General features: G+C 35.5%; 1 protein-coding gene across 2 annotated transcripts in view; it reads right to left on the bottom strand.

The window, feature by feature from the left end:
- LOC130054722 (ATP-dependent RNA helicase TDRD9-like) overlaps nucleotides 1-16,413 on the bottom strand; it is a 78,792-nt gene that overhangs the window by 20,374 nt on the left and 42,005 nt on the right. For both annotated transcript variants that reach the window (XM_056165279.1, XM_056165280.1), the window contains exons 23-29: nucleotides 13,951-14,149; nucleotides 13,143-13,241; nucleotides 12,770-12,904; nucleotides 12,481-12,570; nucleotides 12,148-12,270; nucleotides 6,351-6,485; nucleotides 5,931-6,074 (exon numbers count right to left, since the gene is read on the bottom strand). In XM_056165279.1, coding sequence (XP_056021254.1) covers nucleotides 5,931-6,074; nucleotides 6,351-6,485; nucleotides 12,148-12,270; nucleotides 12,481-12,570; nucleotides 12,770-12,904; nucleotides 13,143-13,241; nucleotides 13,951-14,149 — 925 coding nt within the window. The remainder of the gene's footprint in view (nucleotides 1-5,930; nucleotides 6,075-6,350; nucleotides 6,486-12,147; nucleotides 12,271-12,480; nucleotides 12,571-12,769; nucleotides 12,905-13,142; nucleotides 13,242-13,950; nucleotides 14,150-16,413) is intronic.

Genomic DNA, 16,413 nt, shown 5'->3' with positions numbered 1-16,413 from the left:
CCGGCTACTTTTGAAAGCCCTGAATTGTCCAATTTTAATTACAATATTGGGGCCTTGGAAATATGAAAGAGAGAGAGAGAGAGAGAGAGAGAGAGAGAGAGAGAGAGAGAGAGAGTCATAGACATGTGCATATATTATATCATTATTATTTCATTATGTTAATTTGAGTTTTCTCTGAAATCAATATTTCATATATAATTATAGATGTGTGCAGTGCAGAAATTCTGAACTCTGGCTGTAGTAGTACATCTAAATGTTTGTTATTTATTGGGTAACTAGAATTGCCAAAATACCCGTGATTTACCGAAATACCCTCATAAAACACCGAAATACTCCCTAAGCTACCAAAATACCTGATGTTTTATATCATATTCCTGTAATTGAAATATTTGTATAAGAAGTTTTTCTATATAAAACGAAGTAATTTTTAATATCACTTGTAAAATCACATTTTACCAAAACTTCTCACACTTTCCCTCATCCCTCCCAATTGATTAATTGAAGACACGCGCGATAGCCACACAGTTCAAACGATAATTAATCTCGCCTGCTTTGAAATTTTAATTACGAGTCCCTATAGCTATACCTAACACAGTACATTTTTGCCTTTACAATAACATGCGTATATTCTCTTCTAGACATGGTGAAGATGTCCTAACAGGTTTTATGGTCTAGATAACGGTCTCGGGCATGTGTATATCTGTTACATAACACTTCCTGTCTGCTTCAACACCCCAGACCTCGATCAGCATCAGCGCACGCTCTACTCGTGAAACTGCTAAGACAACATTAGACTAGCAACACTGCTTGGTAATCAATACAAATAAAGCATCAATCTAATTAAAATAAAATATTTAAGTATTTTAATCAGGGACTTACATACTAAGTATAGTATATAGGTCCCTGATTTTAATATACTACATATTAATGATTGTCAAAACAAAATCTGATGGCAGAATTATGGTTGGCTTCCTTTCACTTTAGATTATTGTCTACCCAATATAATACCAAAAACTAGATAAGTAAAACGCAGTTTTGGGGTGTACGCCACCCTTGTCGTGTATGTGTGGCCTTACTCTACAAAGTATGATAAATTTTGATTTAACATGCAATTAGAGGGTAATTTTGATGATGCTGACAATCATATGTACCGTAATAAAAGGAATTAATAAGTTGTAAGCGAGGAAACCAGCACTTGATGAAGGAATTAAAAAAACATCCTAGTTTAAGTACTGGTAAAATTTGTTGGGTATATGTAATTGTAAGCTGATAAGCAGATTGCATGCCCTGGAGTAGAGACATTACAATTTTGACATCCTGTATTCGACGCGTTGAATATATACACACAGGGTCTTCTACCCCGTGTGTTGTTTTAAGAACACGTGCAGCAGGGACCCAACAGGTGTACATGTACATATAAACGATGTTCGGTTGAAATGGGAAAACAAAAATCTTTCTTTTAGCATAATATAAAATTTACATTTTGTTATTCTTAAAACATACAAAAAATATTTAGTTATTAATTTTTTTCCCAATACTTCCTCAATTTTTTTGTAACATTGATGATTTCTGTGAATAATTTTCAACCGAAAAGAAAAAAACTCCAGCTGTATTTTAAATCTGATTTTCCTCTTAGAATAACAAATGGTAAATTTTCAAAATATTAGCACATGCATACTGTGTATGTCTATGAAAACAGAAGCCTGTTCAGCAGAGCGGGCGCCTGCGAACATTCCTAATATTTGTGTGCGCCCGCTCTGCTGAACAGGCTTCAGGTATGCGTATATATAGGTACGAGGTATGTATATACCTGTTACATAACGCTTACTGTCTGCTTTAACGCCCCAGACACGCTTGTCAAATTGTTCTATTTAATTTACATTGTTGAGGCTTTAATCTGAGAGAGTGAGTGAGAGATTGGAATATAAGAAGACAATTATATCATATAATATAATAACACAAAGTTGATAACAAGTAAAACGCACTTTTGGGGGTATACGCCACCCGCCTAATGCATGTGCGATTAGTCTACAAAATATGTTGGATTTTGATTAAACATACATGTATGCAATTAGAGAGTATGTTTTGATGTTGCTCACATTCGTACCATAATCAAAAGAATTAAGAAAGCAGATTGCATATCCTTGGGTTAAGACATTACAATTTTCACGTCCTTTATGCGACGCGTTGAACATATACACACCAGATTTTTATCATGTCCACTTCTCTTCCGTGTGTTATTTTAAGAACATGTGTATTATCTTTAGAGAAGTCGAGAGGCATAGCCTTTCTCTTGACTTCTCTAAAAAGAATAGAACAAGTGCAGCACGGAGACAATAGGTGTACATATAAATGAAGTTCGATTGAAATGGGAACACAAAATCTTTTAGCAAAATATAAAATTGACATTTCTTTATTCCTAAAAAAGACGAAATGATATTTTGTTATAAATCAATTCTCAAAGTCTATATACATATGTAAACGGAATTAAAACAGACAAAATATATTAATCTTCCACTCATATACGGTCATTTGTAAATCTTTATTTTGTTTCACTGTAAATATTATTAGCACATAGCTTCTTATCCAAGGTACATTATCATTATATGGAGCATAAAATACTAAAAAACAAAATTAAATAACGGATTTTTTTTAGAATAAAAAAGTTGAGGTGTATTAAATATGATACACGTAAATCCTAAGTACATGTGTATCTGGTTTTAGTAAGGACAAATCAACGTTCCCGATTTTATTTTTATTTATTGTTAAAAGATTTATTTAATATGCCGGTATGTAATGCCAGAAAGCTGACGATAATCAAGCCCTAATCACTTTCTGCCGACGAATAAAATAACTATTGTACAGGTAGATAGCCCTAACAGGTAAACAACGGTACTTCACACCGCGGCGGTGTAACTCTGCCCCGCGATGAAATCCCTCGGCGGGATAGCGCGGGAAGGATTAACATACCGCGGGGGGAGCGCGGTCTAATATGGGATCCGCGCTGGCCGTACTGTATCATTGATCAATTTCATAAGTCTCACAAAGAATACAAAATTAATAGGAGGGCAAACACGGACTCCTGTACGCACCAGAGGTGGGATCAGGTGTTTAGGAGGAGCAAGCATTCCCGATATTGATCCGTCATACCTGCTGTGAACCCTGTATCCGGTAAATGTAGTAATCCATAGTCAAAGAGCCAAAGAGTAAGTGTTTATCAAGTGCATAATGTTAATCACATTGTTTGTGATGTATATTGATGCTTTCATGCAGTTTTTGAGTGAGATTTTGTGCATTTATACTTATTACTCAATACACACGTTGATCATTGGCTCAGGCTAGGTATAAAACATGGACCAGTCCAATGTATTTTGTGTATCAAATCTTTGATTACAGCGAATTACAAAAGACCGGTTGAGTTTTCAATTGCCTGCTGGATTGATCAATAGACTTTACAATTTGGTCAGCCAAGAATCACATTTGGTCTGAATTTAGGTCACAAAGTTACTCAAGCGTAGATTGCTTTTACAGGTAAATCTGAGTTGATTTCAGTGTCTTTTGCAGCTATTTCCCTAGGATTTTTTTTCCAAAGTGAACATCAATTAAATCAAATTGAATATATTTCTCTCTCAGATACACATTTGAATACTTTAACATGTTTAATTAAAGGTGCATTCTCTCTCTCTCTCTCTCTCTCATTTGAAACATTATTTCAAGTGTTTTTAAATCAATAAATTTGGAACAAAATCAAATTTGATTATATTTTTCTTTCAAAAATACTTTTGATTACTTTAAGTAAAGAAAAGGGTGTATTCTCTCTCTCTCTCTCTCTATCTCTCTCTCTCTCAAATACAATTTTTTATTGATTAAATTGAACTTTAATAAACTCTTATCAATTTCACTTTTTAAAAAAATTCATTAGACATCTCACAAAGTGTCCACATGTACATGAACCATTTATCTGTTTGTCAATCTATATTTGAGGTCATTCCATTCATATCACACAAAGAAAACTTCCAGAAAACTCTTCTATTGTTACTGTTTCTGACCAATAGAATTCTTGTTATTATAGCTAACCATTTAAGTTCAGAGTTCTATTCTATTTATAGTTTTTAGGGTTGGTTAGTGCACATCTACCTTTGGGAATTTTACAACACCTATTCAGCTTATAACCATGAAAAAAATAAGATGGAGAAATATTTTAACAAAGAAATTATTAACTTATACAATAAGAGAAATTCTTTTTCCTGAAATAATCAGTAAAACTGAAGTGTTAAATTATCTTATTTATGGGGTTGTCACTCACACTGAGAAAAAAAAGTTGTCAATTCTTTGTCATACCTGAGTAACTTTGTGACCTAAATTCAGACCAAATGTGATACTTTGCTGACCAAATTGTAAAGTCTGTTGATCAATCCAGCAGGCAATTGAAAACTCAACCGGTCTTTTGTAATTCGCTGTAATATTACTGTTACTTACCGTCTCGCATATTTGTGTGTGTGTACATTGATTTTTTTGGTAGGTAAATTTGTAAAGTTTAAAATTATGAATAGTTTATGTGTAAAACTTCCATTTTCGTTTATTTTCCAATTTTGGCATTGTATAAAATTCGGATTGGTCACTAGGATTGGAAATGGTTCGTAATTGTCATATAGTCAGTTATTCTCTATGTGAATTCTTATTTTTGTACCTTTGTTGTTATGTTTCAGTATTTCACTCTCTCAGGAGGAGACAGAATAAATTTGGAACATTAAAACCAGATCTTATTATTGCACAACAACAGATGATCTGACTAGGGCTGAGGGCATGATCTGCTGAATTGTTGCCAAAGGCTGATGGTCACAGTTTTGCATGCATCAATTTTTCTTTCCAACTCACTTGAAATCATTGTTAAGGAGGTACTCTACATCATCATAATGGCTGACTTCCTTTAAAACATGGATGAAAAAATCAATATCAGCAATATTTGACTTTTTCTTTTCAATTTGAATACCTACCCGAGTAGCTCAGTAAGTTAGCATACCGACTGCTGACCTATAGGTCGCAGGTTCGAGTCCAGTAGGGGTTTAATTTTTTTTTTCCAGATTACTTTCTACTAAAACTATTTTTTGACAAAATAAAGTAAATTGAAAATTTTCAACTTCAAAATATTGTTGTATATATCCTCCACTTTTCATCTACATCAAATTTCTCTGGTGTAGCATACCTCCTTAAGTCTATGACATACACATGAAGCATGTGACATCATATTCGGAGTGAAGTCACACCAGTCTTACCAGTCAATTTTACTAGCTATTGAATTTGTTGTTGTATAAAGGTATATTGGTAGAAAGGTGCTATTTTGACTATGACCTTTGACCTCACAACCTAAATTTGCTTTGTTTCACCTTGTACCTCAAACAAGTCTGCAAACTGAACAATTTTAAAGTTAAAATTCTCTTTATGACCTTTAAATCTAAAATAATATCAATGACTTTCTCTAACCATTGTCCACTAGAGTACTGAATAACGTGGGTGGGGAAATAACTAAGGTACTGCATCACACAATCCCAAATTCAATATCTGATTGTGATGACCTTAAGTGTCAAGTCTTCCTTTGATGATTGTCCAGTGAAGCACTGAATATGGAGTCAGTCAATTAAGTAAATACTGAAATCACACAATCCCACATTCATAAGCTCATGATGAAATTTGACTTTAAATTGTTCTGACATGTTCCTTTGGTCATTGTCCATTTGAGTACTGAAGTCTGTACACCAAGATACATGGATGATATGATGTTATACATAAAGTGTTGATGGACATACAGATGGATGAAAATACAGATGAACAGACAGATAATTACTATAGGGTCCTTGCCGTAAAAGAAATAATGCAAGATGATTTTTCAGGGAAACAATGGCAATCTATCATTTGAATATAATACTGACCTTTTGACCCCTTGTGCGTGTGAGAGGGGCCGCAGAGAGGGGTGAAGATGTGCTGAGAGCAGTACCTAACCAGTCGTCTGAGGGTCGAACTCTGTCCTCTTGGTGCCTCACAGACTGGGGGGCTTGTCTCTGTTCATGATCTTTCTGGAATTAAAGATAAAACACCCCATTATTCATCATTTATAATCGCAAGAGTTATTTTAAAATAAGCAAAGCAATAGTTTCAACTTCACTGTTGAAAATCTGTGCATGAACTCTTTATAAAATAAAATGGTCTTGGTACATGAAGAAATATGTTTACGTGAGCTAAAGCACAAATGTTAACTTCAAAACCATTTAAAGATGAACAAGACATCGATAGACTAATATATTTAGTGTTTGTGAAAAACTTAGAAATCTGTGAAGGAGGAATTTCCGTGCCTTTGAGAGATAATTCTCCTCCCCTTTCTCCCCGTATCCCAGGTTGATCAGCTCCTGTCTGTAGGACACTTGTCGCCCATTAGGAAACGATTGAATCAGATCTACCCTCAGCGTATCTCTCACAGTGGAATACACCTGTACATATAAACAACGTGTCACTTCACGTAAACAATGTACATATAAACAACGTGTCACTTCACATAAACAATGTACATATAAACAACGTGTCACTTCACATAAACAATGTACATATAAACAACGTGTCACTTCATATAAACAATGTACATATAAACAACGCGTCACTTCATATAAACACCTGTACATATAAACAATGTACATATAAACAACGCGTCACTTCACATAAACACCTGTACATATAAACGTGTCACTTCATATAAACACCTGTACATATAAACAATGTACATATAAACAACGCGTCACTTCACATAAACACCTGTACATATAAACGTGTCACTTCACATAAACACCTGTACATATAAACAACGTGTCACTTCACATAAACACCTGTACATATAAACAACGTGTCACTTCACATAAACAATGTACATATAAACAACGTGTCACTTCACATAAACAATGTACATATAAACAATGTGTCACTTCACATAAACACCTGTACATATAAACAACGTGTCACTTCACATAAACAATGTACATATAAACAACGTGTCACTTCACATAAACAATGTACATATAAACAATGTGTCACTTCACATAAACAATGTACATATAAACAACGTGTCACTTCACATAAACAATGTACATATAAACAATGTGTCACTTCACATAAACACCTGTACATATAAACAACGCGTCACTTCACGTAAACAATGTACATATAAACAACGTGTCACTTCACATAAACAATGTACATATAAACAACGTGTCACTTCACATAAACACCTGTACATATAAACAACGCATCACTTCACATAAACACCTGTACATATAAACAACGTGTCACTTCACATAAACAATGTACATATAAACAACGCGTCACTTCACATAAACAATGTACATATAAACAACGTGTCACTTCACATAAACACCTGTACATATAAACAACGCGTCACTTCATATAAACAATGTACATATAAACAACGTGTCACTTCACATAAACACCTGTACATATAAACAACGCGTCACTTCACATAAACAATGTACATATAAACAACGTGTCACTTCACATAAACAATGTACATATAAACAACATGTCACTTCACATAAACAATGTACATATAAACAACGTGTCACTTCACATAAACAATGTACATATAAACAATGCGTCACTTCATATAAACACCTGTACATATAAACAACGTGTCACTTCACATAAACAATGTACATATAAACAACGCGTCACTTCATATAAACAATGTACATATAAACAACGTGTCACTTCACATAAACAATGTACATATAAACGTGTCACTTCACATAAACAATGTACATATAAACAACGTGTCACTTCACATAAACAATGTACATATAAACAACGTGTCACTTCACATAAACACCTGTACATATAAACAACGCATCACTTCACATAAACAATGTACATATAAACAATGTGTCACTTCACGTAAACACCTGTACATATAAACAACGTGTCACTTCACATAAACACCTGTACATATAAACAACGTGTCACTTCACATAAACACCTGTACATATAAACAACGTGTCACTTCACGTAAACAATGTACATATAAACAACGTGTCACTTCACATAAACAATGTACATATAAACAACGTGTCACTTCACATAAACAATGTACATATAAACAACGTGTCACTTCACATAAACACCTGTACATATAAACAACGTGTCACTTCACATAAACAATGTACATATAAACAACGTGTCACTTCACGTAAACAATGTACATATAAACAACGTGTCACTTCACATAAACAATGTACATATAAACAATGCCCTGAAATTATTAAGAGTGGTTCCTTGGACCTTTCATCTAGAAAATAGACCACAAGCTAGATGGGAACCCATCAGAGCTGAAACAACATGTCACTTCATATATAAGAAGCCTGTGCTTCAGTAAGTCACCAGCCTCTTTCAAATATGCGATTCATTTGATGCCCTGAAACTTCAAATTCAACCAAGACTTAGAAAGCTTACTTTTAATTAAGCTTATTGTACCACTTTCATTCTGATGAACAAGATTTTCTTCTTATCAAAATTTTCCCTATTTCTATAAACTCTGTGTTGGCTCCACTCTGGTACCATGAAGCCAAAATGAATTGAACTAAATTGTCAATGAATATATATTATGATGCTTGCATATTATTTTGAACAAGAGTACCACCAACAGTACATAATATGCCCGTGAAAAGCTAATATAGGGTGTTTTTCTTACACCATGATTTGTAGAACTTCAAGTAGTATCAGCAATCATCAGGGTGTGACATACTTTCTTTTCATTGAAAAAAACCCAGACAAATGATGTACTCTCTATGTAATATTTTCACTTGGCATAAGATGTATGTGTACCAAGTTTGATGGTACTTGCCCCAATGAATCGGTCTGCATCCTGGTACTACGACCTTGACCTTTGACAAATAATAGGCATCCTCCTTGTAGCATAAAATGTATATGTACAAAGTTTGATAGTCCTAGCCCCAACAGTTCAGTTTGTATTCTGCCTACAAGGTTTTCCTACTAAGTGATACTGTGGCCTTGACCTTGAAAATTATAGGCATCTTCCTCTCATTATGGTGATCAAATGTACCAACTTGCAATATCTTGGAGCTTATAGTTCGGTTTATATCCTGCCTACAAGGTCTTCCTACTGTGATACTGCAACCTTAACTTTTGACCTCTAACCATGAAAAATATTTGGCGATCAAATATACCAAGTTGCAATATTCTGGAGCTTACGGTTCGGTTTGTATCCTGGTCTTGGAGCTTACGGTACAGTTTGTATCCTACCCACAAGGTCTTCCTACTAAATGATACTGCAACCTTGACCTTTGACCTTGAAAAACATTGGGCATCTTCCTCTCATCATGGTGATCAAATGTACTAAGTTGCAATATTCTGTAGCTTATGGTTTGGTTTGTATCCTGGCTACAAGGTTTTACTACTAAGTAATACTACGACCATGACCTTTGACCTTGAAAAACAATAGGCATCTTCCTCTCATCATGGTGATCAAATGTACTAAGTTGCAATATCCTGGAGCTTATGGTTCAGTTTGTATCCTACCCACAAGGGTTTCCTACTAGGTTTTCCTACCAAGTGATACAACCTTGACCTTTGATCTTGAAAAACAATAGGAATCTTCCTCTCATCTTGGTGATCAAATGTACCAAGTTGTAAAATCCTGGAGCTTATGGGTCGGTCTGTATCCTACCCACAAGGTCCAGACAGATTGACGGAAGATGCCATACCATAATACGTCCCATCTTTGACGGGCGCATAAAAATGGTAGCCTAGTTTTTCAGAAGAATCTATGCATGCACATGTGTCTACATTCATATACTGTGGCCTTATCTTGATCCGGGAGGCAGGGTGTTGGTGAGAGCAGAGCTACCAACATTATAAAATGGAAAATAGTAAGGCGGGGGTCAGGGGGGCGCCTAGGCAGCTGGAGATCTTTTCTGAATAAATATGTAACCTGAGCAATTTTAGGCACATTTCAAATCCAAATTTAATGAATTTAGACATACTAATTGTTACGCATTTTACAACTGCAAAAGATCAAATACATCTTTTATTGATTTTACTTTCTAAAACTTGTGTAAAACATATTGTTACATTAGTATAATAATATATAATTTTACAGTTACTGTGTCAGTTATTCTGGCAATTTTAAAAAAAAATAATTTTAGTTACTGAATCAGTTATTCGGGAAATTCTTTTTTTTTATGTCATTTTCGTCGCCGTGAGAAATGTTGAAGTTTGTCAAACAGACTGTACACTTATACAAACTCCCCCTTTCTGACTTTGAAATGAATAGATGTTTACAGTGTACTTGCATATTGTTCTTTGAATTTCTAGCTCCATTAGGCTTTCTTCTTTGGGGGAGTATTGTTGTTATTTCCATCAACACTTGCTTTAAGTTTAGTAGCAGCTGTCATAATGTTTATTTCAAAGCATTAAAATGATTGAGACTCTGTACAGATATAGACTATGCAAACAAACGTAGTAACGACTATAGCTTGTTTATTATAAAAGTAAAAACCAATGACGGACAGCTCTAAAAATTTCGAAATGTCAAATAAGCGAAAATCGGAAGATGTACAGTGCAATCGTAAGGCGTATTTTCGGCCCTAAAATCGTAAGCCTTACGCCAAAATCGTGAGAGTTGGCAGCTCTGTGAGAGGTGGTGTTGTGTTGGGTTAGGCTGATGATCTTATACGCCCCTATATAATGACACTGTTTTACAAGTTGGGTTATGCATTGTATAATTTAAAATCATAGAGACAAGAAAAGCTCTCTAGTGCCTTAACTTGAGCCAATGGTTCTGTTGGCCTAAAATGACTCTCTTAAATATACATGTACTTTTCCATTTATACACAGTATGCTTACTTGAGCATGCAGATTGTTTTTCGGTCAGCCTAGTTTGAAAACAAGTGTACAGCCCTGTCTGTTAATTTACTTGAGTAAACAGAGAATGTTGGTCCAGCTAACTCTAGACAACATTAACCTAGTGATCATTTGCTCTAGATCATGGTAACCTGGTAATCATTCCTTTCAGATCACGGTAACCTAGTGATCATTCTCTGTAGATCACGGTAACCTAGTGATCATTCTCTGTAGATCACGGTAACCTAGTAATCATTCGCTGCAGATCACGGTAACCTAGTGATCATTCACTCTAGATCACAATAACCTAGTGATCATTCTCTCTAGATCACGGTTACCTAGTTATCATTTGCTCTAGATCACGGTAACCTAGTGATCATTCTCTGTAGATCACGGTAACCTAGTGATCATTCTCTGTAGATCAAGGTAACCTAGTGATCATTCTCTGTAGATCACGGTAACCTAAAGATCATTCGCTGCAGATCACGGTAACCTAGTGATCATTCACTCTAGATCACAATAACCTAGTGATCATTCTCTCTAGATCACGGTTACCTAGTTATCATTTGCTCTAGATCACGGTAACCTAGTGATCATTCTCTCTAGATCACAGTTACCTAGTGGTCATTCTCTCTAGATCACAGTAACCTAGTGATCATTCACTCTAGATTACAGTAACCTAGTAATCATTCTCTCTAGATCAAGGTAACCTAGTGATCATTCTCTCTAGATCACGGTAACCTAGTGGTCATTCTCTGTAGATCACGGTAACCTAGTGATCATTCTCTGTAGATCACGGTAACCTAGAGATCATTCACTTTGCAACTGGAAACCCAGGTACGATTCCAGAGCCTCATCAAACTGAAGACATTTAACACAAATACAGGTAGTGATTTTTCCTTCGTGAAGTGCTCAGCAATAGAAGTGAAAGACACGAGTCTTTCAGACAAGACCTAAATAGAGGTCCCATGTTTCATTAGGTGTTGGTGAAATAAAGAACCCTCACTGGTGTGATCTACAGTACCATGCATAGGTCAGAATTTGTGGCACTTCATCTAAAGATAGTCATCTCTGCATGAATGAAAAACAACAAACATAGATAAACAAAATACTGATCTGATAAAACAAGAGGTTGTTGGTACCACCCAGCTCCAGAACAAATATATGGCTCTGTCTCCTTACATTGTTGTTCTGTCAAGGTCCAATATATGGCTTTGTCTACTTATTTACCTGAGCAAACAAAGATTGTTGATCCACCCTGCTTCTGAACAAATCTGTGGCCTCTCTTGTCCAGTGACCATCAGGACATTTTCTCACCGACGGACGGAGCTCGCACAGGAAGCATTCAAAGGCCTGTCCATAATTTAATTGAAACATTCACAACATTAAGTAAAAGCCTGTCCATTAATGACACATTCACAACATTAAGTAAAAGCTTGCTCAAAATACAGTATAATATGCAATGAAGAAAATGTTCAAATACTGTACAACACTATATCAGTCATGGGCATGAATCATTCAGATTTTGGTAATAGTTTAACATGTGTAGGAATGACTTCTAACCTGGAAAGGAATGTGGGCAATGGACTGAGGGCAGACTCTCAGCGATGCTTTGTCCACTGTCTCGGTGTTTCCAAAGTCCACAAAGAACACCTGCATCCAAAATAACACACTAAGTACACAGGCAAGTTTCTCACTTCAAGTGAGTATTGGACTAAAACGGATCAGATTTCCTTGAAATCAATAATCTGCAATTTGCCTGTTCTAATTTTTACTATCATTTTGTTTCGAGTTAAAATATGCATTGTGCAATTTTTTTCTATTAAAATACACCTTGTATGGTTAAACTGACCGTTACAACATCTATCCACCGCTCCTGTCTCATTTGACGGTCACAGCTGTTAATCCTGGCCCTGTAGTACTGTGTATCGCCCTGCTCTGTGTAGGGAGCAGCCACTATCTGCCCCACCTTGGAGGAACTCACAGTCTACAATGTTGTTAATAAAACCAATATTACAGTATGTGTTAGTTTTCATTGGAATACATGTACTTTGATACATTCACATAGTATACATTTTAGTGAGAAAATAAGGGCTTATCTTTCAGAGTGGCAACACTAGTTTATGATTGTAACTGATACCACTCATTACCATTACAATGACAAACCAGCCAGGACTTACCGCAAGTTTCTGCCCCTGAGAGTGACTGAACCAGCCAGGACTTACCGATAAGTTTCTGCCATTGAGAGTGGCATGTACTTGGTGTAGTTCTTCAAAGTTTTGATTTTCATTGTACTGTGCCCAAAAATGTCCACATTCTACAACCTAAAAGTATACAAAGAAGAACCCAGTTAACAAAAAACTGTTGTTAAGAGATGATATATTTTGATAGATATTCAGCTCACTTAATCAACATACTGACGTTACTGTTAACTAGAAGAAAAGCTCTTCCTACATCATATCCCCAAAATCAAATCCTGGAACAAAATGTTTACATGCATCTGCACAGCACAGAAGATGGATTTTAACAGAATACATATGTCTAGCAAAATTAAAAAATTACAGTTTTCGCATAAGTTAGTATGACAATACTTACATTGGTAACAAAGAGGGACACGTATTGCATTGAGACGTCTAGTTTCTTAGTCTGTGTCTACGACAATACTTACATTGGTAACAAAGAGGGACACGTATTGCATTGAGACGTCTAGTTTCTTAGTCTGTGTCTACGACAATACTTACATTGGTAATGAAGAGGGACGTATCCTGCATTGAGACGTCTAGTTTCTTAGTCTGTGTCTACGACAATACTTACATTGGTAATGAAGAGGGACGCATCCTGCATAGAGACGTCTAGTTTCTTAGTCTGTGTCTATGACAATATTTACATTGGTAATGAAGAGGGACGTATCCTGCATTGAGACGTCTAGTTTCTTAGTCTGTGTCTATGACAATATTTACATTGGTAATGAAGAGGGACGTATCCTGCATTGAGACGTCTAGTTTCTTAGTCTGTGTCTACGACAATACTTACATTGGTAACAAAAAGGGACACGTATTGCGTTGAGATGTCTGGTAGTAAGACCTGTGTCCTCTGCTCTTCAGATGTTCGATCCTGGCGGTTGGATCTAAGTTTCCCTATGGATGCCCCCTGCTGTCTCTGCATTTCCTGCAGTAACCTGTGGGCTGTGTCTGATGAGTACTGATCAATGGTGATGGAGTGTCTTAACTGTCTGTAATGACAAACATGAATGTGTAGGAATTGGCATCACAACTAGAATGAATATTTCTGTATTAGGTATAATTATCTGCGAGTTGTTTATATAAATCTGGGGCTGTAGTCATGAGAAATGGCTTTGACAGAAGAAGATCATAATGGGGACCAGTGGGGTCAACGCCGACAAGGAGAAAACGATATCATTGTTAAAATGTACATAACAGAGAATCTGGGAGAATGACTTTCTGTGGTTAAAGGAAGCGAATAAGAAAATACAAATTAAAGCTTTTTGTACCTTGTGTACACTTATCTACTGTGCCCGGTAGTGATGGGGCGATTATCGCCGACAATCAAGTCGTTCACTAAAAGTCTCCCAATGTTGATTAACAATTACAATCTTCATAATTGATTGATTTGAAAAATGAAATAACATCGTATGACTTGACATTTTCTTCTGAGAAAAAATAATAATAAAAAATGGTGGCACCATGTGATACCAATCCGAATAATAATAAGAATGTGCCTCAAGAAATATTTCCATATCCTTGAAAGAACATGAAATCAAACATATGGGACTATTTTGAGTTTGTTGAGACATAGGAGGGACCAGCAATGAAAGCCAACTTAGACATGGCTTACAGTTTGCAGGTCGTGTTTGCAAAAATATGCCACTAAAGGTGATTAGAAAATTGGAAGGCCTTTTATCACTATAAATGATTTTTTCAATCTTTTGAATTATTTAATCGATTATACGTTTTCAATTATATTCGATAATGCATTATGAAAAATTTCCGATTTCCAATAACTGATGCCTGGAGGTAGATATGAGATGATAAAACTTGCAAAAATCATGTACATGTAGATAATGTCTTCTAAATCATTGTGGTCTTTTTCAATATTGTCATCAGATACCAAAAGCAAAGTCACTGTAGCAGAAACTTTTTTCTAAACGTTCTGACACGACACAATGTTCCATTTGAAGTGCCTAATCACTTCACAAACTATGTAGTTTTGATTATTTGCTGTCCAGCAAAGAGGATTTGCCACCCTTTGAAGAGAATATAGACAGCCTTTGACAAAACCGAAATCCTACTGCAGACTTCATTGCTTTCAATACAGAATTATAAACAAAATTTTTGCTACAAATTTATTCTTATTCAAAATCAAAATAACTTACTCTAAATAATCTAACTAAGTGAAAACTTTTGTAACTGAATTTAAAAAATATTATTTAAAGAGACACTACAGCTCATTTTCCACATTTTAATTAAGTGTTTCTTAAAACATGTATTGATAAAATGATAAAATTCATATCGATATTGACAATTTTGAACAATTGGGATGCATCAATTTACTCTCAACTGCGCCTTAAAGATCGTCTGGAATTCAAAGGTTTCTTCATGCTGACTCGGGTTTTGAATGACAGCAAAGGTGTTGTGTAAGAAATTATTTAAATTCCCCTTCAAGGGGGTCCACACTCACCTTTCAAGTATAAGATTATTCCCTGCTCTTTATAATAAGTAATCATATAAATCATTATTTCATCAGAAATCCTTCCATGTTCCCATTGACCGATGTTTTTACAACTAACACGTGTCGTGTTCAGATAAAAATAGCACTTACTTTTAAAAGTAGTGTCTTCATAGCTAGTCTCAATGGCAGATTTAGGGGGGGGGGGGGGGGGGGGGGGGGGCAGGATCCCCCTCCCTTTTTACGCCACAGATTGTGAATGAAAATCTAAATTTTGCACCAGAATGGCCGATTACTTTGGCTAATCTTTGAATCTCGGCCTTTGGAAGTCCTAGATCCGCCACTAAGTTACATGCGTTTCTCCGAGCTCTTTGTTTTCCAACGGTCATACTGATCCCAAGGTAAATTTTACTTCACGTATGAGTTTTATCTCATACTATTTTTACCTCTTTTCTCACAGAATCTGTCAAAATTCTAGATCTATCAACTACACTTTCTCTCTCTGGACGACATGCTGCACTGTTTACTGTCTATGCGCATGCGTCTGAAGACTGCAAGGAGGAGACTCGATATTTTTTGTATAGGCCATCAAAAAGTATTAATTGTTTTTACGTTAAAACAATAATTTTTAACTTTAGATAAGTGTTATTTTCGCAAAGTTCATACTTTCAACAATGCAACAAAAATTGAGAAAGCGCTGGGAAAATTGTCATTTCATGATTTTTGCGCAAAATGAGCTGTAGTGTCTCTTTAACATTGAACTTATCCAAAATTAATTTCAATTGATGTCATTGACAATTCACCTCAGTG

The sequence above is a fragment of the Ostrea edulis genome, chromosome 5 (genome assembly GCF_947568905.1).
Source record: "Ostrea edulis chromosome 5, xbOstEdul1.1, whole genome shotgun sequence".
NCBI classification, from domain to species: Eukaryota; Metazoa; Mollusca; class Bivalvia; order Ostreida; family Ostreidae; genus Ostrea; species Ostrea edulis.
Note: the sequence above shows the minus strand (reverse complement) of the source record. Positions and strands in the feature narration are given on the sequence as shown.